The following is a 25518-nucleotide window of genomic DNA, read 5'->3' as shown; positions in this document are numbered from 1 at the left end:
TCGGGAAGACCCCCTGGAGGAGGGCATGGGAACCCACTCCAGTATTCTTGCCTGGAGAACCCCATGGACAAAGGAGCCTGGTGGGTTACAGTCCATGGGGTCACAAAGAGTCGGACATGACTGAGCGACTGAGCACACATGCAAGTTATAGTAATCTAGAGGACCAGGCAGAGGAAGAATGGGAGAAAGAGGGTACTTCAAGGATTAAAGGACTATCAGGCTATTTGGAGCTAATCCCATTCATGACGAATATGCCAGGAAACTGTCAATCTGCTTCCCTGGGTCCAACGCAGAGTTGTAGGAGTGTAAAAATATATTGGATAACATGGTCAGTGACAAGATTCAGAGTTAACATTCTTCTGGAAGATGGATGGGGTGGGGCTAGAAAGGCAACAAGATAATCAATCTAGGAGGGAGGGAATGTGGCCCTGGACTAGGATGTTTCCCTGGAGACTAGAAAGGAGTCATGGTGATAATCAAGAAGCTTTTGGGGATGAGGAAGCCACTGGGATAGAGAAGTAACCTGGGCAAGACAGAGGAAGGAATCCTGGATGGCTCCTAGGTCTTGGACAATTAGGTGAGTATAGTAGTACCAGTCACTGAGATGGGGAGAGCCTGGAGGGAAAACAAGTCTGGATAGGAAGTGGAGTGGTGGGATGAGTTAATTTGGGGTCCTGGCAGATGCAGGGTGGCTTTGGGGTGTCCAAGTGGAGATACCTTGGACTCAGAGTTACCTGCACTTAAAAATCTTCAGTTCAGGGTTCAGGTATACATCTGGGGTTTATCACAATGAAAGTAATAGTGAAAATCATGAAAATGGATGGCAGTCATCCCAGGTAAACATATAGAATAAGAAGAGGGGAGGGGTGGGAGGAGCATGAGGATGGGAAATGCCAAAGTTTTAAGGGGTACCAGGGGAAAAGGAAGCACACGAAGAGGAGGCAAGAGGGGAGAGATTTAGAAGGATGCCAACAAAAAACAGGTCAACAGACTACTGGAAAGGTCACTAAAAATTAACCCTACAAAGTATTCAACTCAAACCATTGTGTTGGGAATAGTGGAAGCAGTTTCAGGGGAATGTTATGAGCAGAAGTCAGGAAGTGTAGGCAGGGAGACAGGACAACAATTTTCTCTTGAAGTTTGTCCCAGGAATAAACGTGCCACCCTCGGAGCTTGGCTGAGCTGATGGTCACAGGGTCCTTGCAACTCTGGCATGCTGTCATTGCATGAAACTGGCCCTGGAGATGTCCTCGAGCCCCTTTTAGCTCTCGTGATAATTTTCCTTTAGTGGAACTAAGGTTCCTTGTCTAAGAACCGAAGCCTCTGATTTGACTGATCAAAGTTTATCACATGCATTGAAGCCACCTACTTGGCAGATGTAGTGAGATCTGGGCCCAGGACAGGATGCTAGGGCGTGGGAGGGGAAGAGAGCAGGTGGTAACTATGCAGATAGCATGCCTAGCAGAGGAGTTTGTTACATTTTCTATTTGTCTCTCAAAACAATTTTATAGGAATCACAAAAGCAATCTTATCATGGTTCTAGAAAAAGTTGGGATGTAGGATAGGGATTTCCACAGCTGTTTTTATTTCAAAGGCAATCTGATAAGACCATCAGAAGCCATTCAGAAATGGGTAATTCTACACACTTCAATAATTCAGATCGCTGTCAAAACATTGGGTGTTTTTGAAGCTATTGTTGTTTGTTTGCTGTTTACTAGTATGTAAGGAGTTGGCAATCATTTGGAAAACTCCTCATAGGCTGAACAAATACCAAAAAACTTCAGATGAGAGTGATTTGCTATTGCTTGTTTCAAAGATTTTTCAGGCACATCTTTACTTGATTTCTCAACAACCTAGAGGACAGGCAAAGGAGGTACAATTGCCCCTTTGGGTAGGAGGTAACTGAGATCTGTAGAGGGAGAGATTTGCTGGAGGTTCACAGCAATTCATTGCTACCCCAAAATCTAGAATTCAGGTCTCTTAACTGCAGCCCAGTTTCCCTATTCCAAACTGACAGATCAGCATCAACAGTTATCTGATGAATTGGAACAGCGTAGATAGGCAACTTGGCTAAATCAACCTAATATTCCTACTTTAATCTCAATTCCAGAATTTTGGCCTGAATTACTCAAGGCTCTACTTCTCTTGGCCTTGGAGAAGTGTATTTTTCTTTTATTTTTTTTATTGGTGTATAATTGCCTTACAATATCGTGCTAGTTTCTGTTGTACAGCAAAGTGTACAGACATACACACACACACACACACACACACACTATATATATATATATATATATATATAATCATGTTTTTTGGGTTTTCTTCCTTGTAGGTCACCACAGAGCACTGAATAGGATTCCCTGTGCTATACAGTAGGTTCTCATGAAGAAGTGTATTTTTCTTGAATTATCTTTCCAGTTAAATTTTCTCTACTAATTGTTAGCACTCCTTTTTGCTTTATGCTGTGTAGACTTGACTTGAAATGCCACAGGGATTTTGTTGGGTTTAAAGACGAAAGAAATCTTAAGGAGCCAGCAGCAAGCCAGTCATAAAATCAATCCAAACTTTCGTTGGTGTTTCTTTCTTTCTCCATCTATCAGGTTCCCGCTTTATATTAGTAAGATTGAAATTGAAATAAGCCTATTGCTGGTGGATTCATCTGTCACTTTCCTTGAAACTGGTGAACCCCATACGTTAGACAGTGATAGGAAAATACTGCCATTGTCTGTTAAGGAGTCTATGACATTTCAAGGCAAGAATGAATATATGGAAGAAGAAACTTATTTCTTCTTTACTAATGAAAGGGAAAGCCTGGAAGTGAATGATATGGGTAGGTTAAAAAAAAACAAAAAACCTTTACGTAACTTTTTTGCTGGGAGAGAAGACTGCGAAGCACATTTTCCAGGAAGTGTGGGCTGCGACGATTGTGCGCTCTTAACTAATCCTGAGTAAGGTGGCCACTTTGACAGTCTTCTCATGCTGCCTCTGCCACCTTCTCAGTCAGAAGACATCATTTCAACTCTAACGCAGCATGATCGAAACATACAGTCAACCTTCTCCCCGCTCCGTGGCCACTGGACCACCTGTCAGTATGAAAATTTTTATGTATTTACTTACAGTTTTTCTTATCACCCAGATGATTGGGTCAGCGCTTTTTGCTGTGTATCTTCACAGAAGATTGGACAAGGTAAGATGAACCATGGGTCTTCATTAACTAAATTTAGGGTTCTTATTGATGTGTGGGTTGGTTGGATTTAGTGCTACCCAAATGATGGACAATGTTAAGAACCCAAATAGATAAATGGTCTCGTCGCATAGTGGTTGTGGTCTAGTTAGTGAGATATTCTATTCTTTTCTCTGGTCAAGACCCTTGACTCTGGAGTTAGACTGCTGGGTTCAAATCTTGACTCAATCCCCTACTCGTTTTCCGATCCCGGGCAAGTTATTTTACATTTCTATGCCTCAGTTTCCACATCTGAGAAATGGGGATGATAATGGTACTCATCTCATAGATTAAATTCAAGCTAAGACCAGAACCAGGCACAAAATAAGTACTGTGGAGACATTAGCTATAATGATTTGTTTATGTTTTGCTTAAAAAGTAAACTTTTTTTTTTTTCTGATGGAGACAACTATTTTTCTTCTAAATTTTCAACTAGAGAAGGAAAGCATCAATTTGACCTGAAAATTCATAGTGCTTCGGGTTAACATAGGCATAGAGAAGTCCCCAATTTGCAACTTTAAGTGGAAGTGGTGGTCTCTGTATAATTCTCAAATGCTGATTGTAGTTGTAAGCTGCTCAGTTTCCCTCTGAGATGTTGTGCATTCTTGAATAGCCAGACTTGTAGAACAGAAGAGTGGAGTAAGTTAGTAGGTTGCTCTGCATTCTTAAGAAAATGTTACCATTAGGATTTATTCTGTTTCCATGTGTTTACTCCTCTCCAGTGACAAGCATTATTGGCTGTGTTGACAAAATATCAATCATGGATGAAAAAGAGAAATTTTATCAATTATTTGTCTGGTCTGGATGTGGGAATTGTGGATGCACAGCATCTGGAGACTGTGTTTTCTCAGGGATGTGCAAGGGGTCTTTATTGAGCCGCCAACCTTGAATTACGACCATAAGATTTTCTAGCAGGATAAGGTGGGGCAGGCAGAATTGAGGCAATTCACTGGGTTACTACAAATTTTAGGTTTCACTGCTGAGAAGAGAGTGGGATTCTGTGTCTGGTTGTTTGTTCGTGGGCTGGTGGGCTCTGCTAATCAAATGCCCTGCCAATCAAATATTTCCCCTACCCTCAATAGGGGAAATATTGACCTGGGTAGATCCCTGGGTGGGGAAGATCCTCGGGAGAAGGGAATGGCAACCCACTCTAGTATTCTTGCCTGGAGAATTCCATGGAGAGAGGAGCCTGGTGGGCTACAGTCCATGGGGTCGCAAAGAGTCAGACACTACTGAGCGACTAACACATACACACACAGAGACTCAAATTTACCCTGGCACTTGGGTGTTCTGTTAATGACAGTGAAAGCTGCTGGCTAACTGGACCTTGTTTTGAATCTAAAACTGCAATATGAATACAAGAAAATGGCACAGAATTTGTAACCAAGTGACTTCCATACATTTAATTATTTTAGGACATCAGAAAATAAAATATCTCAACTTTTGGAATGAAAGATGATTTCTTTAAAAATGTAAATGCTTTTTGCAAATACTAAAGTTAAAAAGAGAGAGATGTAATTAGACTTTGAGTAATTGACACGCATTACAAATCCCCCTCTTTTTATAAAGCGCTGGATCACAAATGTTAAAACTAAGTGGGCAAATTAGCTCACCAGAAAACTATTTTATAGATTGTGTTTATAATGACCTATCGTTATTGAAGCAATGGGAAATATGACCATTAAAGAATGTTGCTGCTAATATACATGGAAAAATGTACAATTTGTGATGAAATTTCATTAGAATAGCTATGATTTCTACCTAGTGTTTCAGGCAACATCACATTTTCTTTGCTGGCTTTTGTAGATTTTTTAAACTGCTAATACTAAATATCACTAATTCAGTATCATTGCTTAGTCGCTAAGTAGTGTCTGACTCTTCGCGACCCATGGACTGTAGCCTGCCAGGCTCCTCTGTCCATGGGATTTTTCCACTAAGAATACTGGAGTGGGTTGTCATTTCCTTTCAAGGGATCTTCCCCACCCAGGGATTGAACCTGCGTCTCCTGCATTGGGAGGCGGATTCTTTATCATTGAGCCACCTGGGAAGCACCAGTCCAGTGTACTAATGTGTTATCATTCCCCATTTATATTCGCAAAGCCCTTCTTGTGTTGCTGAGGCCATGGAAGTGATTGTAGAGGCAGACATCTTTAGCTGCCTTCTTCAAAATTACAATTTCTCATGTCCCTGTCATTTCAAAAATAGATAGAAGACGAAAGGAATCTTCATGAAGATTTTGTGTTCATGAAAACGATACAGAGATGCAATAAAGGAGAGGGGTCCTTATCCTTACTGAACTGTGAGGAAATTAGAAGCCGGTTTGAAGACTTGGTCAAGGTAAGGACCTCGGTCGTTGGGAAAAATATCATTGAAAAGTTTTGGAGGGGGGAACCTGCTAGGTTGGTAAACTAAAACCTAACCATGTAAAAGTTTAAACATGTGTCAGGTATATGCTATAGATACAGGTAGACATACATATGTACACACGTGTATATGGGTGTGTATATGAAAAAGCAAAATTGAAGCCAAAACCCTATGGTTAAAAGGGAAAGGAAAGTTTAAAGTGTGCTTGCTCATAGGAATGCCCTTAAGAAGAACAAAAAAGGCTCTCTGGAGAAAATACACACTTTCCTGGGCACATTCACATATGCATGCGAGCTCAGACAGGCAGATGCCTCGGGGGGAAAGGATGAAGTCCACCACCTTGCTTTTTGCATTTTCTTATCTTTCCATCCAAATCTTAGTGCCTTCCCACTGAGGACCCAGGGTCTGGTCCCCATTTCCCAGGGAAGCGCTAAACACTGGCCACTGCAGTGTTGGCAGGCCACCAGTTAAGGGTTTGCCTTCACTGGGGGTGATGGGGACTTCTGAGCACTGATAGACTCTTAACATGTGAAGGAACGCTTTGCTTCTCTCATGATGGAATTTCAGGTACCACGTAAGTAAGATCTTTTCCTTTTACTGTGAGGAGAGGTGTGGGCAATGGGTGATGGACTGTCTCAGTGCCACTCGAACCAGACTCCATAGAATACCCCCTGCTCATGGAGCCAGTCTGCTCTACGGCCAATCAAGACCCAAGGCAGAGAGTTTGAAGTTGTCTTGCCCAACAGACTGGTGCCCAGCATTAAGTCACTGCAGTGGTTCATGTTGTTGTTTAGTCGCTAAGTTGTGTCCGACTCTTTGTGACCCTATGGGCTGTAGCCCGCCAGGCTCCTCTGTTCGTGGGATTTCCCAGGTGGAATACTGGAGTGGGTGGCCACTTCCTTCTCCATCAGTGACCTATGATGGGTACCTAAAGCAAGAGTTTTGGGACAGTTTACTGAGGATGTGCCTACAATATTAATCCCATCGTCGTAGACAAGGGGTCTAGGAGCTCTTTCTCCAGAACAGCATCTAGAAATCGTTGTGCCTGTTTCCCCCTCAGAACAAAGTTAAACATCTTGGGCCCTCAGGGGACTTGGGGGTTGTGAGTAGGAGGCCACATCCAGGCTGAGGACAGTGCTGTGCCAGGTGGGTGGGTAGCTAGAGAAACCAACAGGAGTTCTCAGATACAGATAATGTGTCATTTAACCCAGGAGTGGAAGGGCCCGAGATCTTATTTCTGAGCTTTTTCCTGTCCTCCTATACTGTCCCTGGTATATCATTTAATCCAGTAGTGAGGACTCTGGGAGCTTATCCCTGAGTCACCTATGGGAATCAGAATGCAGCTCAAATCTGTGGCTGGCTTTTAGGTTCTCCACAGGAATACAGGTTTTAGAGGAAGACTCCTAACTCTTTACATGCAAGGCTTGGAAATGATTTGAGCTTCTCTGGTTCCTTGAGGCTTCTGGCCAGTATTACAGAATATTGGAAGGTGTTGCAAATTTAAATGTGAATAAATCCACTTTGAGATCAATGCTTAGCATATTAAATGTGCTTGACTATGTGATCTTGAGCAAATGACTTCACCTCTCTGGGCCTCATTTTTCTCAGTTATCCTATGAGAGGGCTGAGATGTTCCGCCAGGCACTACCAGCTTCGACATTCTATAATTCTCAGATCAGCCGCCAGTTCCCCCAAAGGCATTGAGAATGGTTGTTGGTTTCTTCCCTCCCTCTTACTGAGAGTTTACTGTTGTATTCCAATATCTCATGGCTATATTTCCGGTCAGATATGCAAAGCTTCCCAAATCAGCTACCAGGAGAAAAGCAATGAAAAAGTCAGTTTGGTCTCTCTGCTTATACTTGCATGAAAAAAATGGCAGCTCCCGAGTTTCATATTCTGAAAAGGCAGACCTTCCCAGGCATGTCCACCAGAGTGCCTCCTGTGAAACAGAGGAAGCCTCTTGCCTCCACTGCTGTGGGGTAGAATCCGAGTCAATGTCATCTGCACCTCCGATGCCCACGACAGTCGGACCCAAAATACTCCAGCTCCCCCTCCTCTTCCAATGACTGACCCCACTCCAATATCCATGCCATGAAACTTCTCATTCTAAAACAAAATATTTTGGACTTTTTTTTTTAACCCAACAGGCCAACAACAAAATAATCCCAAATTAGATCATTTGTATTCTTAGCTAATGTTAAGAAGCCTCTAAAGGCTTCCCTTCTGGGTCACAATCTGACTACTCCAGAGCAACCTAAAGTTTGAAGCTCAGGAATGGATGTTCAAAATCATCAGATCCAATTATCAACCCAGAGCTGCTGCTTCTCCCCACAGTCTCTACCCAGCAGTCCCTCCATCTCTGTTGGAACGCCTCTAGTGACAAAGAACTAATTCCTGAGGCAGGTAGAACCGAGCTGTCACTCTGGGCAGAAGATGGGATTCATGGTTGCTATTAGGTAAATGGAGGCAGCATTTTAACCAGTATAATTTCACATTAAATCTTCCTCCCCCCCCCCAACTGCCTGTTAGAATGATCAGTTCCTGGATTGTCTGCTGGCCAATGCCCACGATGTCTTTGATAAGGTCAGAGCATCTCCTTTTCGAGTTAAAGATCAACCTATCCAGCCCTGCCAATAGAGTTCCCACTAAGAGAGAAATAACTCCTTCTAGATTTTCTAAAATCAACTTTAAAAAGTCTGTCAGTTGAGGTGGGGATTGAAGCAAGAGAAGGGGGAAGGCTCTGGGGTGTGTGGCTGGGGGAAAGTTCACAGAAAGGCAAGGCCGGACGCATAAAAGACAAACTTTGCTGACTTCACATTTTCATGTTGGCCAAGCCCTGACACCAGGGCAACCACCTAGTCTAAAAGTATCTCGACTTCGATCATCACACTCCATCTTTTGAAAAGACACGAAATACTCTTTTGTTGGCTTATTATCTTACAAACATTTTCCTGTCGCCGCACTTTCAAGCCACCACCCTTGAGCTCAAGTGGAAAGTTGAAGCTCTGAGCCCCATGCAAGCATTTTGAGGCGCAGGTTGCCCATTAGGCTCCATGACTTATACTCTCACACCTGACACCTGAGCCCCTCAGTAGTAACAACACTAATTCCTTTTAAGGGAGGAACAAAAAGGAGGGTGCTGTGGAAAATTGACTCCAGGAACAGGAAGGATCACAAGCCTTTGATTATCCAAAGATGTGAAAATATTATTGCCTTCCTCCTTTGTGCTCAGAGCAGAGGGTGATGGTGTGGGTTAAGCCCTGCCTCAGAGTGTGATCTCATAGTTTCTACTCTCGGCTTCAGCCTCAGACTCCTTGGGTGACCTCATGCCTGCCAGTTAAGCCCACCAGACCTTTTATTCAGTATCTTTAAAATGGCAACAGCAGCCTTTACTACCTTCCAGACTGTGTAGACGACACTCTCTGCTAGCTTTCGTAAGGGCCTCTAACCATCCTGCAGTTGCTAGTGAGAAGCAACCCCTTAAGAAGTACTGTGTTTGCCTTGGAATCTCAGCTGCACTGAGACATTACTTAGGTTTCTTCTATGTAGATTATTCTAAATAAGAACAGGCCACATGAGGCAACCAACAACAAGAGAATCTCTTCAGCCCATTGAAATGGACAACAAAATTTAAAAATGTCTGAGGGTCTTTTCAGGGTCTGGGATTTCTTCCCAATGTCAAACTTACTACTTCCATTTCCTAAGAGGTTTCAGACTAAGTTTATTCTAATAGATACACATCATTTTTATGTTTATTAACATTCTATCTACCAGTTCCCAAGGAAGAATCAGCTCCTCATTCAGCATTATTTGTCGATATCTCTCAGAGCTGGGGAGGTTGGGGTCAGAGGAGGGGTCAGGATGGCAACCTCTGGCCTGGCACAATAACAGAGCCCAAATTCTGTCTCAGGTCTACCCCTGGGCTTTCTGGGCTGTCAGCTCATCTGTCAAAACCCTGGGCTCTGAATTACAGTAGGATGGAATTAATGACAAGCTCAGAGTCTATACGATAATCCTGACCAGAAACAGACAACAGAGTAATGACAGATGTCAAATGCATGCAACCTCTCTCTAAAGGCCCCGTCAGAGTTCCTTTCAAAATGACCTTTTGCTATGATTCTTATTTTAGGATATAATGCAAAACAAAGAAGTAAAGAAGAAAGAAAAAACTTTGAAATGCACAAAGGTAGGTTGCTCTTTACCATTCCTATGAATACTTAAAAGCAAAAAAGGAAGCTTTAGGCTGATTGTATTGAACAACGCCAAGCTGAATCAGGGAACCTTTAGCCCTGGAAATAAAGCAGGAACATGGCTGCGAAATCAACATCTTCCTTGGTGCCTGTTACTTGGAAAGGATTTGTGTGGACATATTTACAGGGAAGGCTGTGCTCCTTTAGTGCTGACAATACCAAGTATGAAGAAATTGTATTATTTTCAACACTTTACAGCAACCATACAGCCTAGCGCCACCTACGGAGGATAAGATGACCAGACAGTCGGCATTTGGTAGTGGTGTCATTCATCACTCAATGATGACAGTTTTTCATGGGGAACCACAGCCAGTAGAACCTCAGGGATCAAGAAGTGATTCAGTATGACAGCCTTGTTCTTTGCTCTATTCTTGATGTCTGAGCATCTCAAACATCCCAGAGTTGAAGGGACTTCTTGACGGTCCTCAAATCTCATACCATTCCCAGGTCATGAATCTCCTTCACACTAGCACTAAACCATCTTCCCTCTGAACAAACATGCCTAGACACCTTCTAGCTCATAAAGCAGCCTGGGCCATCTTTGAATGACTAATAATTAAAAGAAGGTTACTATATACTCAAGAGAAGTCTTTTCTTCTCTGGAGTTGAAATTTATTCTTGTAATCTCCATTCACTGAATTGACTTCTGATCTTTGGGGCCATACTAAGCAAAGTATATAATTCCTCTTCCATACAGCAGCTGTCCAGATGTTGAAAATGGCAATCATGGCCCTGAGCCTTTTCTTCTCCAGGATAAACCTCCTCAGTGTCTTCCACTGTTCCCCCTTTCCAGGATTTTTCTTTCTTTTTCTGGACACACTGACTTCCCTTTTCCTATTAGAATGTAGCACCCAAAACCAATATAATAATTCCTGGGGTGACCTGAGCAGCTGAGTACGGGAGAAATGGAGTGTTGGTAGATGGGTGTTGTTAGAGAGACTACTATATCACAAAGTCAGTGTAAAGATGGTATGGCTTGTACAAATTTAATATACACAAAGAAATGCATTCATACATATAGAGATACAGATACTGTTCTCTGAGGCAAAGAGCTTGCTTTAACTGTTGGTCTGAATGCAAGGGGTTGCCTGATTTCCATGAAGGCTTTGCTTTCAGAATGACTGTAAAATATGTTGAGTGATACCAAATTGTTAATTGCCATGAAATTTGAGGAACGCACTTCATGTGGGTGCTGCCTAGCAGCCTTTGAGAAAATGATATACTTAACAAAACTGATCATTTAGGTCACACAACTTGACTCAGTATTTATAGGAGACCTACAAGGTGTCCAGCTCCAAGCTCATTACTGGGAAAAAAAGGAACTTCCACATCATGTCCACACTTAGAAGATCAGCACAGCTAATTAAGGAGCAAGTCTACACGAGAAATGGTTGGAGGCAGATATACTGTGGCCAGTGCTTGACCAAATCAGGCACCGTGAGCATCTTACTAGTTAAGTGTGTAGGCATGACCTTGGGGCTCACTAAGATGACCAATGGATGGGAGCTTTCTTAAAAGTAAGATTCAAAATGTGTTTAAAGAGGATCATTTATCTTTAGCCCGTGTCAATCTATGTAAAGCGAAGTCAAGTACTGAACTACTCTTGGAAGAATTGGGCTCAGTGGAAATAATCAATTCAATTGTTTAGATTTTAGAAACAAACTTTGCCCTCTGTGGGAGGGATTTCAGGCCATCTTATGCTTCCATTCACATAATCTGTTTAAGTACAGTCTCTATGATTCAGCTGCAGAACTAGACTAAATTGTTTGGTGGCCAGTTTCGTGTTTCTTTGGCCTGACAGTTGGCCTTTGGTTTCATTTCAGGTGATCAGGAGCCTCAGATAGCGGCACATGTCATCAGTGAGGCCAGTAGTAAAACAACCTCTGGTAAGTCCAAAGCATCTGCGCATCAGTCACCTGAGTGAGGGGCAGGCTAGGAGGCTACAGTTGGGCAGCCTAACGATTAGGCTCCTCTCTTCCTTTGGGGCCCAATTTACAAAGCTCCCCAGACACGTCTCATGCGCTTGCCTTTGTCTTCAAAGTGGGCTCAAATGCACAGATGGGACTTAGAGGGACAAAAGGCAGTGGAAAGCAATCCTGATGGACTCATTAGGTTCTTGCTCTGTGGCTGATTCTGAATTATGAATTACTGGGTGGAGGGACCATTATGCTGACAACATAGAAGAGGTGGCAGGTAGTGACCTCTTGACTGGGAGCATCCCTCATTCTAACCCCTCTTCACTGTGTGTAAATGGGCCTCAAGGGGTATTTCCTGCCATCTTCCAATCCCTGTATGATTAATCCCCACCTCTTTGGGGCCAACCTTAGGGAAATTAAAGGTAAAATCATTCTGCAAAGATCAATAGGTGCCGGGACATTAGATTTTTCAGTGAAGTAACAATAGATGACATACTGGAATCTTTTCAACTCTGAATGATTTTTCTTTCCATATATGTTCTGCCATGATTCTAGCCCTCAGATCTTTTTTCCCAAATCTGTACCTCATACTAACTGGTGTTGGAGAATGTGGCCCCTCTGATAAACGGATGGAAATATACACATTAGCATAAAATCTCCCATCTACATAAATGCAGGCCAAGAGCATTAGAGCAGTCTTTGAAAATTTCAGCACAGTGCTCTGGAATGGAGTTCTAAAGCAGTGTGTGTGTGTGTGTGTGTGCGCGCGTGCGTGTGCATATGCATATGCATGTGTGTGAGACACAGAGAAACAGAAACCAAGAGAGAGGAAAGGGAGATACAGCCTCAATCTCTGAGGTGGCTTGGGCTTCTCAGTGGGCATAACACATAGGTGGCTATCCCGGATCATGGAGTAGGAGCGCTGGATAGAAAGGTTTTGAACACTGAGGCTTAAGAACCATGACTGCCACTTGCTGGGTGACCTTGGGCAAGTCCCTTTACCTATGCAGCAGTTTCCTGTCTCACTTACTTCACAAGGTGACTCTGAGCATCAAATCAGCTTAATATGGAAGAAAGTTATTCTGTCAAGCACTGTACAAATCTAAAGTGTCATTCCTTAACTGACTTCCCTGTAGCTGTCAGAAGAGTAACATAAAGCCCTTTTTGAATAACACTTACTCCCACAATGTTTCGTAATTCTGCCAGTACCCCTTTCTCAGAAAAATACACTTAGGGGAGAGTATCACAACCATATCAGCATGTCCAGGGTGTTCATCCACATGATACTCTCTCATCCGGATTGGATGGATGCCAGCCACAGAGACACCTCTTAGAAGAATAGCTTGCCTTGGATAGATGTCATGGTGCTCCCACATCCTGTCAAAAGGTCCATGATGGCTCTTGATCCTAATGTAGTTGACAGTCTGCAGCCCAGTAGGTTTGCAGAGGATCAGATGAGAGTCACATTTCTTACCCCACCCCAGCCACAAACCTCCCAGACCTACTTGGTCATGCTGCTCTAATCCTGACCTACCTCTTACAGCAAGGACAAAAATTAGGTAAGGACTTGATAACAATAAACCTTGTGGACAGAAAGATAGGGAAACCGCTCATGTTTTCTCAATCAGATAGTCTAAAAGTGAACACATCATAATGAAGCCTTTCTAGAGTGGTCTGGAGGCCCACGCAATGTCAAGTATTTCACGATGCCTTTCCTGATTACGGAAGGGTGAGACTGAACAGGTGGCGTCTTGTACCCTGATAGGCCGAAGACCACCAAGCAGGAGTGAAAAAGAAATAGCTCAAGGAAGCAAACGCATCAGTACTTTCAGTTCTCCCCACCCCACCCCCCGCAGCCTTGCTCTCTGTGGGAGCTGAGATTTGAAATCGGCTGCACACACTACTTTGAACCCACTCAACATCTCAGCCGAGAAAATGGCACATTGTTGGTGGGTACTCTGGCTTAGCCACAAGAATACAGGCACTTTCAAGTTGGTGGCGCCCACTACAATGGGAAATCAAAACACACAGTGAAATGACAGGTTTATTTTCATACTTCCTTGCCTAATTTTAGTCGTTGCTGTGGGAGGCAGATTGGGTTTGCAAGAGCCCGATCAGGTAGGAAGAAATGGGGGTCTTGTCTTTGCTCTATGCTGCGGCTGAATGAGACAGATCAGCAAGTCTTTGACTTTAGAAAATTCAAGGAAAGCAAGATATGAAAGTTGATATTAGTAACGCTTTGAGCATTTTGGCACGCATGATTTATGACACGGGATTTTTTAAGTCATTCGCACTGGCTGAAGTTCAAGGGTCAATTGGCTTTAAGAGTTTTTAAGGGGAGAAGGAAACTCCCTTTGCTCGGTTACTTGAGTTAGTCTGCACAGCGAGTCTCAGAGAGATTGACTTGCCCAAGCTTGAATAAGATCTGGATTGGAACCCAGCTCTGTCCAACAGTGCAGCCCAGGCTGGTTGGTCAGCCGTGGCTCCTCCATAGTCTCTGAGGGCTGGAGGGGTCCTTTAGACTCCCTGACGCCACAAACTTGCCTTCCTGTATGAAGCCAGTATCCAGTATGGAACTCTATTGTCTGTGAGAATCTGAATCATGTATGCACAACCTCACCATGGCTTTCCCCCTTCTCCATTACAGTTCTCCAGTGGGCCCCCAAAGGATACTACACCCTAAGCAACAACCTGGTAACCCTCGAAAACGGGAAACAGCTGGCCGTGAAAAGACAAGGATTCTATTACATCTACACCCAAGTCACCTTCTGTTCCAATCGGGAAACTTTGAGTCAAGCTCCATTTATAGCCAGCCTCTGCCTGAAGTCCCCAAGTGGATCAGAGAGAATCTTACTGAGAGCTGCAAACACCCACAGTTCTTCCAAACCATGCGGGCAGCAATCCATTCACTTAGGAGGAGTCTTTGAATTGCAATCGGGTGCTTCGGTGTTTGTCAATGTGACTGATCCAAGTCAAGTGAGCCACGGGACGGGCTTCACATCATTTGGCTTACTCAAACTCTGAACGGTGTAAGCCAGCAGGCTGCGGCTGGGCTGATGCTGGTGGTCTTCACAATCCAGGAAAGCAGTTAAGACAACTTCCCCGTTGAACTGCCTATTTATAACCCTAGTATCCTCCTGACGGATAACTATTTATTATACATCCCAAGGCATGTAGGGCTGCAATGAGTAAATTACTGGGCAGGGGAAACCCCAACAGGCCCTGATCCATAAGAGCTTATATTCTGAAGCAGCAACCCCACTGACACAGACATTCAGAGTCCTGTGAAAAGACACCATTATGCACAGCTCAAATTTGAGTAAACAGCAGAAAATTAGCCAAGTTTAGTTTTGTTTCTTTGCATGCAGTGTCTTTCAGTGGAGGATGTATTTGATTTCTCAGTGAAGATGCTGAAGGGAAACGGGGAGCTTCAGCTCACATTCAATCATGGTGGATTCTGGGTCCCTGGGGCCCTGGTGGAGATGGGGCAGACTTTAGGAAGTATAAGGCAGTAGAGAACCAAAACCCTACCCCCACCAGCCACCCTGACACTCATTCTCATCCTCTCTTTCTCTCCTACATACACACACACACACACACACACACACAGAGTCAGGCAGTTGCTCATCAAGTATCTTATTTCAACCCTGTTCCTGTCTCCACTACTGTTGATGGGGTGGGGGGTGGGGGGAAGAGAAGTCAGCTCTGAGGCTGCACACTCCTCCCTGAGAAATGACTGTATTTAAAGGAAACCTATTGTATCTACCTGTAGTCCTCATTGTTTCCAGAATGAAGTTGTGATTATCTTATTTATTTTTTGAATAATAAAGATCTCTTAACATGATTGTTGTTACTTTGCATCTGAAGCCCCAGGCAGGGGTGTGAGTTTGGGGGAGAGGAAGAGTGTGGTGTTTTCAGAAACTTGGTTCTGAAGCTTGTGGCACCACAAAATATCTTGGTGAAAGTACACTCCCTGGAGGGCTGTGATAGCCTCTGATGGATGACAGGGGAGCTTAGCCAGTGAGAAACTTGCTCTGGAAATGTTGCTGCTGCTGCTGCTGCTAAGTCGCTTCAGTCGTGTTGGACTCTGTGCGACCCCATAGATGGCAGCCCACCAGGCTCCCCTGTCCCTGGGAGTCTCCAGGCAAGAACACTGGAGTGGGTTGCCATTTCCTTCTCCAGTGCATGAAAGTGAAAAGTAAAAGTGAAGTCGCTCAGTCCTGCCTGACTCTTAGAGACCGCTCCTCCGTCCATGGGAGTTTCCAGGAAATGTTGCAGGGGATTGCAGAGAGGCTGGGTTTTCTTCTCAATTAGTCACACCTAAGTGAAGCTTAAATGAGAAGCAGTTGCTTATCTTTTTAATAGCTGTCGAAGTGGTTCCACCTTAGGTAAGAGGACATGGAGCAGGGACCAACCGAGGGGAAGCATTTGTCCCTCGGTCTCAGTTGGAGGTGACAAGACTGAGGTCACCTCCAATTGAGGGGGTTTTCACACAAGACGCCCAGAGTGGCTTCATCTGCCTTACCAGTAGAGGGCCCTTCCTCTGGCAAATACAAGCAGAAAAATATTACTGTAGCAATAAGAATGAGGCTGAGGAGAGGTCGGTACAGTTCTTGGCTGCTGGTCCTGCTCTTTGGTCCTCTGGACAGCACAATCCCTTCTTGGCTGAGTGACTCAGAAGGCCTTAGAGCATGAATTTCTAACATGAGGCTGAAGAGTTGCTGGACAAACTTGCTGGCTTGTGTACTTTCTCCAACAAGGGAAGTTTGGTCTGAGCCTGGGTGACATTGTGGGTTCAGAGATATGTCCACAGTGCTGTCTTGTCCTCTGGAGTGAAAATCCTTCTACAGTGTCACTCTCACATGGGAGACTTGAAGGAAGAGGGGCAGAGGCGGGGGCAGCAAGAAGACCCTGGTCCTGATCTTCTCACACGTAGGCCAGGCCCCCATCTTGCTGACGGGAAGGCTTGGCCCAGTCCCAAGAGAAGATAATACACCGGCCATGACTGTCCCCTCTCACAGTTGATGAAAACCCACTGTGGAGCACAGCCTTGGGTGGGCAAGAGGGTCATTAGAAGGGAATTCATGTCCAGGCCTTTCTACACTCACATCCTCTGATTGAAACCTTGTCCCTGCACTTCACCCTGCCTTCTTCTTCTTTGGAAACCATGATGTTCCAGGCTATCTCTACCTCTAGGAACCGAGTGGCTAATAAAATCTGTTATCAGAAGGAATGCTGTAGACACAGAACCTCAAAATTTCTAGGCTATCTCCTCTGCTGCCATGCTTCCTGCTGCTGCTGCTAAGTCGCTTCAGTTGTGCCCGACTCTGTGCGACCCCATAGACGGCAGCCCACCAGGCTCCCCTGTCCCTGGGATTCTCCAGGCAAGAACAACTGGAGTGGGTGCCATTTCCTTCTCCAATGCGTGAAAGTGAAAAGTGAAAGTGAAGTCGCTCAGCCGTGCTTCCTACTATCCTCTAAATGACACCTCCCACAGCCCCAGCCTAGAACTTTCTCCTAAGTGTCAGCCTTACAATCCAAGTGCCTTCAACCCTTCAGATGGCTTCCACCTGAGGTCAGCCTTACCCTTGCCAAGAACTCAAAGGCCTGTCCCCTCCTGCTCTACCTGTTTCACAGGGGGTCATCTCTCCCAGCTCAGGGGTTGAATGAACCCCTTCAGGCTACTAATGTCATGCCTTTGGTCCTGACCTGCCTCCTAGAGTGTGTCCCCTCTGCTCACATTTCCAAATGGTGGGCCCAGGGGTCAAATCCAAGGTATCCATATGGAGCCCTTGATCTTAACCCTGCACAACGGGACCCACTTTCAGTGTTGCCCGAGCCACCAACCAGGCCTGACCCCTCACTGCCCTCAATCCCACATCCTGTCCCCCCTAACCCAACACATCAATCTTATTTCTTAATAGCTCTTAATCTACTTCTATCTCTACTGCCAGGATCCTAGTCTGAACTCCTGTCGTCTGTCTTCTGGAAGTGACAACAGCCTCCTAGACTCCCTGCCTCCACGCCTGCTCCCTCTCATCCATTCATCCTTCTTCATCCATTATTTCGGCAGCCAGAGAGAATTCTTTAAATACAATCCTGATGTCCACCACTCCCCTCCTTTTTAAAAAAAAATATTTATTTATTTGGCTTATGCCTGGTCTTAGTTGTAGCATACAGGATCTTTAGTTTTGGCATTTGAACTCTTAGTTCCGGCATGTGGGATCTAGTTCCCTGAACTAGGGATTGAACCCAGCCCCCTGTACTGGGAGTGCCAAGTCTTAGCCACTGGACCACCAGGGAAGTCTCACGCCCCTCTCCTTCTTAATCACCTGAGAATAAAGACCAAAATAACGAACTGATTTTTTTTATCTGCCAATACCTGTCCCAGTGTAAGTGCCAACCCTTAGCTCCTCTGAGCAAAGCTACAAATGCTTTTCCTGCCTTAGGAGATGGGAGTGTAATTTTCTCTGCTTGTGACCCCATTTCCCTCCCCACTGTCCCCTGCACTGAGGCTCACAGCACTTACAAGTTTAAGGTGTTTCCTCCTACGTTGGGGAGCTGCTTAGGGACCAAGACTTTTTTCTGTGACAGTAAGGAAGACCTTTTCCAAGACAGTAACTTCGGCATCTACTGACGGTCTGGCACAGAATTGGTTCTTTATTCTTTGTGTGGGAAGGAATCAGTGAATTAGTGCATGTAGCTGCTTCCAACCAGGAGTCCATGAAATAATTCTGTGTTGGTGAAAGCAAGAATTTGCCATACTGTAAAAACCTTCATGACATAAAAAATATCTATAGGATGAAAATATACTCAGGGAGTAGAAAATGACTGAAAATTATACTGTCGATAAAACAAAGAATATATTTTTATTATATTTTGCAAAATAGTACATGATCATTGGCAAGATAGTCCATGATGTTGGTTACAAACTTCATGTAATATTTTCAAAGTTGTTCCAGTAAATGACAAGGACTTGGGTCCATTTCTGATCTACCTATATTAATAATATTCTGATCATTAAATTATCGAACTGAATTTATTTTGTAAATGTATCACTCTTGGCATTCCCGCTAAAGAGTGGGGAGAGGAATGCTTGAATATGATCAGTGATTTTTATTTTCAGATAAAGAGAAAATAAAGTATAAACAGGTCTGTCGTGTTCCTTGATAAGAAGCAAATGTCTACAAAAGGAACAGTGTGCCCTGGCAAGCTCACAATAACAGGGGCCCCAGTTAAAAAGAAACAACATATAGATTCCTGGCTCCAGGAGGGAACACATTTTGTGTTGAATTTGACTATTTCCAGAGGGCCTGACTGCATTGTTAGAAGTCTAAGCACTGCCTTAGGCCTTTAGAGCAGTCTGAAATACTTTGGAGACATAAAAAGGGAACATGATTTTCATTATTTTTCTTTTGCTCTGTGAAGCACATCTCCATTAAAAAAAAAAAAAAAAACCAAAAACCGGAAATCCTCAGTGTAGTACAGTGGTTAAGTCTGGAGTCAGACAGAGACAGTCTTAATCCAGGCTCCACTGTTTTTTCCAACATCATCACCACGGACAATTCATTTCATCTCCTCTGGGCCTCGGGATCCTCATCTGTAAAGTGAGGAGATGCTAAAAATACCTTGCTTTGCAAAGTTGATGAGGATTCGATGAGACCATCTCAGAAAGGCCCCCAGCAAGAGTCTGCTCTCTGGACCAGATCATCCTATAAAGAGCACCAAGGGGAGTGCCCATGTGGTCCCCAGCACACCAGCCTGCATCCAGTGCCATAGGTAGACAGGATGGCACCTTAAAATGTTTGAAACTTCCGAGACCAAGGTGAACAGCAGCCCAGGTACACATGAAAGGCCTTGCCATGCAGTAGACCAAAGACCACACCCAATTTTGAAGCAAAGTGAAAGCAAAAAAAAAGCAAGTCTAGAACAAGAACATATACCGAATATTAGAAGCAGGTCTGTGTGTAGCAAAGACTTTCCTACAGTTTCATTGTCAAAAATGATTAACAATCAGAGGCTGAGGGTTGCCAAACTTTTCAGTAGTCTTAAGCAGTTGCAAGTTCCATCCTCAGGATATTTAGGAAGATTTTTTTTTTTAATCATTGATTCCCAATATAAAGTAATGTCAGCATATAAAACTTCCCCCTTCCAAAATAAATGAGGTCCTACTATGTAGCACAGGGACCTATTAATATAGTCAGTATCCTGTGATAAACCATAATGGCAAAGAATCTGAAAAAGAATACACATATGTATGTATAAGTGAACCACTTTGCTGTACACCAGAGACTAACACAACAGTGTAAATCAACTGTGAAGTGGAAAGTCGCTGAGTCGTGTCTGACTCTTTGCGACCCCATGAACTATACAGTCCATGGAATTCTCCAGGCCAGAATACAGGAGTGAGTAGCCTTTCCCATCTCCAGGGGATCTTCCCAACCCAGGGATCGAACCCAGGTCTCCCACATTGCAGGAGGATTCTTTACCAGCTGAGCCACAAGGGAAGCTCAAGAATCCCGGAGCAGGAGTGAGTAGCCTTTCCCATCTCCAGAGGATCTTCCTGACCCAGGAATCAAACCAGGGTCTCCTGCATTGCAGGTGGATTCTTTACCAACTGAGCTGTCAGGGAAGCCTGTACTTCAAATAAAATTATTAATAATAATAAAGCCCCCTCCTTCCATACCACACTCCTCTGAGTAACCCCAAGAGGCCAATTCAGCAACTCTCAAGAAAACCCATTTTAAATATATAGCTGCTTTTCATTCTTCATTCCTGGAGTTCCATTGAGTTATCCATCACATTTTTCCCTGCTAATGTAACTCCACTTAAAGTCCAATAATTTTTGGTCACTAAACTTATCTTCTTGCATCTCTGATGGTAATTGTGTGTGTTTGTGCATGCATGCTCAGTCGTGTCCATCTCTTTTCGACATCATGGGGCTGTAGCCTCCAGTGCCTCCTCTGTCCATGCAATTTTCCAGGCAAGAATACTGGGATGGGTTTGCCATTTCTTGAAATCCCACATGAAACCTTTAACACAACTTCAATCTGATTCACATTTCTTGTTAGTATGAGTTTAAAGATGTGTATTTTTTGAAAGATTTTTTTTAATGTGGACCATTTTCAAAGTCTTTATTGAATTCATTACAATATTGCTTCTGTTTTATGTTTTCTTTTTTTGGTCACAAGGCACGTGGGATACTAGCTCCCCAACCAAGGACTGAACCTGCACCCCTGCCATTGGAAGTTGAAGTCTTACCACTGGACCACCAGGGAAGTCCCAAAGATTTGGTTTTTTTATCCATCCACCCACCCATCCAACAGTGAGTGGTATGATAGGGTTCTGTGCTTTGCATGCAATGGATATGAGCCAGTCTCTGCTGTCAAGTAGCTTACAGAATTTTGCATCAGATCAGTCGCTCAGTCGTGTCCGACTCTTTGCGACCCCATGAAATCGCAGCACATCGGTGTGCAAACGTTGAAAGAACCACTGTGAATGCTGGCAACATGGGTCAGAAATCAGTGTTACCAGGGATACATGGGAGGGAACATGTAACTAGCACAAAGCAGGGGAAGGTGGGTTTCAGGAAAGGCTTTCCAGGAACTGTGGCACAGATCGAGCCTTACGGGATGCTGGGGGAGAGGGACCACGTTGAGGAAAGGAGGGCCCAAGAGATTAGAGCGAATCATGTGAAAGCAAACGTGTGAAGGCAAAGGGTTCTGGGAAGCAGGCAGGAGTCAGCTCACAGAGGGCCTCATGTGAGAAAAATATGTTGCTATACTGGCCTAAACAGCACATGCTGAAGCCCAATCTAGAAGTGCATTTGTGCTCACCTGGCAGAGAAAAACAGCTCTCTGAGCTCCTTAAATTCTTTTGTTTCTTATTTTTGCTCTGTGGCATGTGGGATCTTAGTTCCCCAAACAGGGATGGAACTTGTGCCCCCTGCATGTGGAAGCACAGTCTTAACCACTAAACCACAAGGGAAGTCCCTAAGATTGCTCCTTATTCTGAGTTTGTCTGATATTTCCCCATGGTTAAATTCAGGTTACGTTTTTTGGATGGAAACTACATACTGATGTGTTCTTCTCAGAGGGTGTCCTATTTGGAGGCATGTGATGGTCACTGGCCTCTCATTCTTGATGTAAACTGTGATCCCTCACTTCAGTGCTGTCGCAATATCCCCACTCTATCTAGAGTTACTATTTCCTACCTTGCAACTAGTAAGCACTCTTGGGGAAACACTTTAAGACCATGCAAGTAATTTGTTCATCATCAAAGTTTCCCCTCTATGTTTAGCATCTAAGGGTAATTTTGGCCCGCATCGGTCTTTACTACGATGGCTGCAAAACGGGGATTTTCCAACTCTAGAGTTCCTTTTCTTGTTTACCAGTCAATACTCATGGTACTATAAACAAGAACCTTCCCTTTCTCCCCACTTATTTATTGGTATAGACTCATAGATTTCTACTTTTTCCAGTGTTTTCTAATTCATTACTGTATTTTGGTGCTCAAATTTTCCCTGTTTGGCCAGTAAGAGCCTCTTCAAGTCACACCTGGTCTTCTCACATGCGCCTCTCATATTCTAAGCATTCACTTCTGGCAGAACAAGATGTTCCAGGCTCATCTTGTACCTTTCCTGCTTTAGACGCAGAATCAGCCATTTCTCCAGAAGCCCTTCTCCCTTTCAGTGCAGAGTACAGTGTTTAGAAAACCAAGTTGTGGGGCACTAGGTGTGTCCGCTGTATTAAGATGTCACTTCTCCTAGGGAAATGTATGCAATTTAGATGTACATGTATACACACATACCTACTAAAAGCTGTCAGCCTTAGCAAATAAAAATTCAGGGATACCCAAGTCATATTTGGATTTCAGGTAAACATTGAAAAAGTTAATATAAGTATATTCCATTCAAAATTTGGGACCTGATATATACCAAAACATTATTTGATGTACAGCTGAAATTCCAATTTAACTGGGCATCTTGTATTTTATCTGGCAATCCTAATACATATAAACATACATACCTACATGTACATAAATGGACACATACACATGCAAGAGATATATATGCACATGTGTTTTGGAAATCATGAGTTCATACAGATACTTGACCCGAGCCTAAATGGAAAAAGAAAGAAGTTATTTGATGTACAGGGGATGGGAAGGATTCTAGACAGGACAAAATGGCATATTTGGGACTTAAGGGAATTCAAGGAGATCAAACTTAACTGAGTGTGGTAGTAGCCAAGACACCACATTTTTAAACAGGTCAGTGATATAGTCAGATCTTTTAGATAATCATTCTATTGGCACTAAAGAGGCCAGACTACCAAGAGGCAAAGAGATGCATGAATCTGAGGAGAGATGAACATGTACCAGAAATAGGCAATGGAGGATTGGAGAGAAATTCAGGGGCTACTGCAGAGTTAAAAATGGTAAGACTTGTATATGTATATGTATAAAGGATTAATGTATAAATACATTTATACAGGGTTGAGGGAGAGAAAGGAATGAAGGAATAATGTCTATTTTTCTGGCTGGGGCAACTAAGTGGCCAGGGATGCCATTTATTGGGATAGGAAACACTGGAAGAGCAGATCTGGGACTACAAATGAGGGGTCCAGTTTGGGACATGCTGACTCTGAGGTGCTGTAGGACATCCAAACTGCGATGTCCACAAGGTAGCTGCTTCCATTGGTCTGGAGCTCAGGAGAATAGTTCAGGATGGAAAAATATGGACAAAGGGAGTCATCTGTACTTTGATAAATGAAGTTATAGGAAATAGACAAGATTGTCCAGGAAGAGGCAATAGAAAGAGAGAGAAGAGGAAAAGAGCATTAAGGATCAGCAACATTCATGGGGCAGGCAGGAGGCATATTCCAGGCAAAGCAGACTGTGGGGTGGTCAGAGAAGACTGAATGAATGCCAGGAAAGTTGGGATCATGAAAGCCAAGGACAGTAGAGATTTAACAAGGAGGCAAGGGACAAAGGTCAACATAGTGAAAGCTATGGTTTTTCCAGTAGTCATGTATGGATGTGAGAGTTGGACCATAAAGAAGGCTGAGTGCCAAAGAATTGATTGCTTTTGAATTGTGGTGCTGGGAGAAGACTCTCGAAGTCCCCTTGGACTGCAAGGAGAATCCAACCAGTCCCATCCTAAAGGAAATCAACCCTGGCATATTCATTGGAAGGACTAATGCTGAAGCTGAAGCTCCAATACTTTGGCCACCTGATGTGAAGGGGCTGGACTCACTGGAAAAGACTCTAATGCTGGGAAAGATTGAAGGCAGGAGGAGAAGGGGATGAACAGAGGATGAGATGGTTAGACAGCATCACTGACTCAATGGACATTGAGTGTGACGCACACTCCAGGAGATAATGAAGGATAGGGAAGCCTGGCATGCTGCAGTTCACAGGATCACAAAGAGCTGAGATGATTTAGCAACTGAATAACAAAAGGTCACATACTGAAGAGAGGTCAGGATGGATATTGAAAAGTGCTCCTACATTTGTCAATAGGAGCTCATTAGTGACTTCAGGAGAGTAGATGGCCAAGGTAGAAGCCAACCAGGCAAGTGTCATGTTGTAGAAGAGGCAATGCGGTAGAAAAAACACGGATCCAAGAAGGCAGACAGACCAGGGTTTCAAGTCCCTTGCTCCACACCACAGTAGCATATTGTTCAATCACTGTACCTTTCTCTTCACTTGTAAGAAAGTTAAAGTTGAAAGTTAAGTCACTCAGTCGTGTCCGACTCTTTGCGACCCCATGGACTGTAGCCCACCAGGCTCCTCCATCCGTGGGGATTCTCCAGGCAAGAATACTGGAGTGGGTTGCCCATTTCCTTCTCCAGGGGATCTTCCTGACCCAGGGATCGAACCCAGGTCTCCCGCATTAGAGGCAGACACTTTTAACCTCTGAGCCACCAGGGAAGCCCACTTGTAAGATGGGGATATTCATAGTGGAATACCTAATGGGGTTGTTTGGAGGGTTACAGGAGTTTAACCATGTAAAACAGTGCTGAGCCCTCGCACGCAGGAGGTACGGTGTTATAGCTATTGCTTCAGTGTAGGAAACATAAACCACTGAAGCGATCTCAAGCCAGAAAAGTAGTATCAGGTGCCTACAAAATTGATGACTACAGAAGTGGAAGTCAGGGGGCTTTCATTAGCCTAATGCTATCAAGGTCATAGCACAGTGGTCGTGATCCAAATCTAGCTTCAGGGGATACGGCTGCTGCTAGAGTCTGTCACCCACAAAGCTGTGAGTACAGAATGTAGTACAGAAGCCACAAACATCTCCTTGGATCTCCCTGCCAGCCACCAAGCCCCGGGGAAGAGAGCCTCTGCCTAACTGAAAGCCTTTCAACCTTGTGCCAAGGCATCTCATTGGCAGAACTGAAAAATGTATCAGAACCCATGTTGTATCCAGAATCCTAAGCTGCAAGAGAGTCTGAGATATTTATTTTTTAGCCTTGGGGTAAGGTAGGGGGAGGACTGGATGCTGAGTAGTGGTTCTTGCCTGGAGAATCCCAGGGACGGGGGAGCCTGGTGGGCTGCCGTCTATGGGGTTGCACAGAGTCAGACACGACTGAAGTGACTTAGCAGCAGCAGCAGCAACCAATAATACCCAGTGCAGCTCTCTTGTTTGGGAGTAAATATTTTCACCCTGACTGCTGAAACTGGCATTCCAACTGTGGTCAAAATGGAGCAAAATTGGCAAATCCTGCTAAATATACAGAGAGATGGAAACAAGACTGAAGATCAA

The 25518-nt window shown here is 44.1% G+C and overlaps 1 protein-coding gene across 1 annotated transcript; it reads left to right on the top strand.

Annotated features, from left to right (window-relative positions):
- Window positions 1-3014: 3014 nt before the first annotated feature.
- CD40LG (CD40 ligand) lies at window positions 3015-14838 on the top strand. The gene is given in 6 exon segments (NM_174624.2): window positions 3015-3184; window positions 5426-5557; window positions 9714-9751; window positions 9754-9770; window positions 11658-11720; window positions 14398-14838. Coding segments are annotated over 6 exon segments (783 nt in total). The 5' UTR covers window positions 3015-3028; the 3' UTR covers window positions 14775-14838.
- Window positions 14839-25518: the final 10680 nt, after the last annotated feature.

This window comes from Bos taurus, unplaced genomic scaffold (assembly GCF_002263795.3).
Source record: "Bos taurus isolate L1 Dominette 01449 registration number 42190680 breed Hereford unplaced genomic scaffold, ARS-UCD2.0 Super-Scaffold_1723_ScbfJmS_2085, whole genome shotgun sequence".
Classification (NCBI taxonomy): Eukaryota; Metazoa; Chordata; class Mammalia; order Artiodactyla; family Bovidae; genus Bos; species Bos taurus.
The sequence above is the reverse complement of the archived record's forward strand: the minus strand, read 5'-3'. Positions and strand labels throughout refer to the sequence as shown.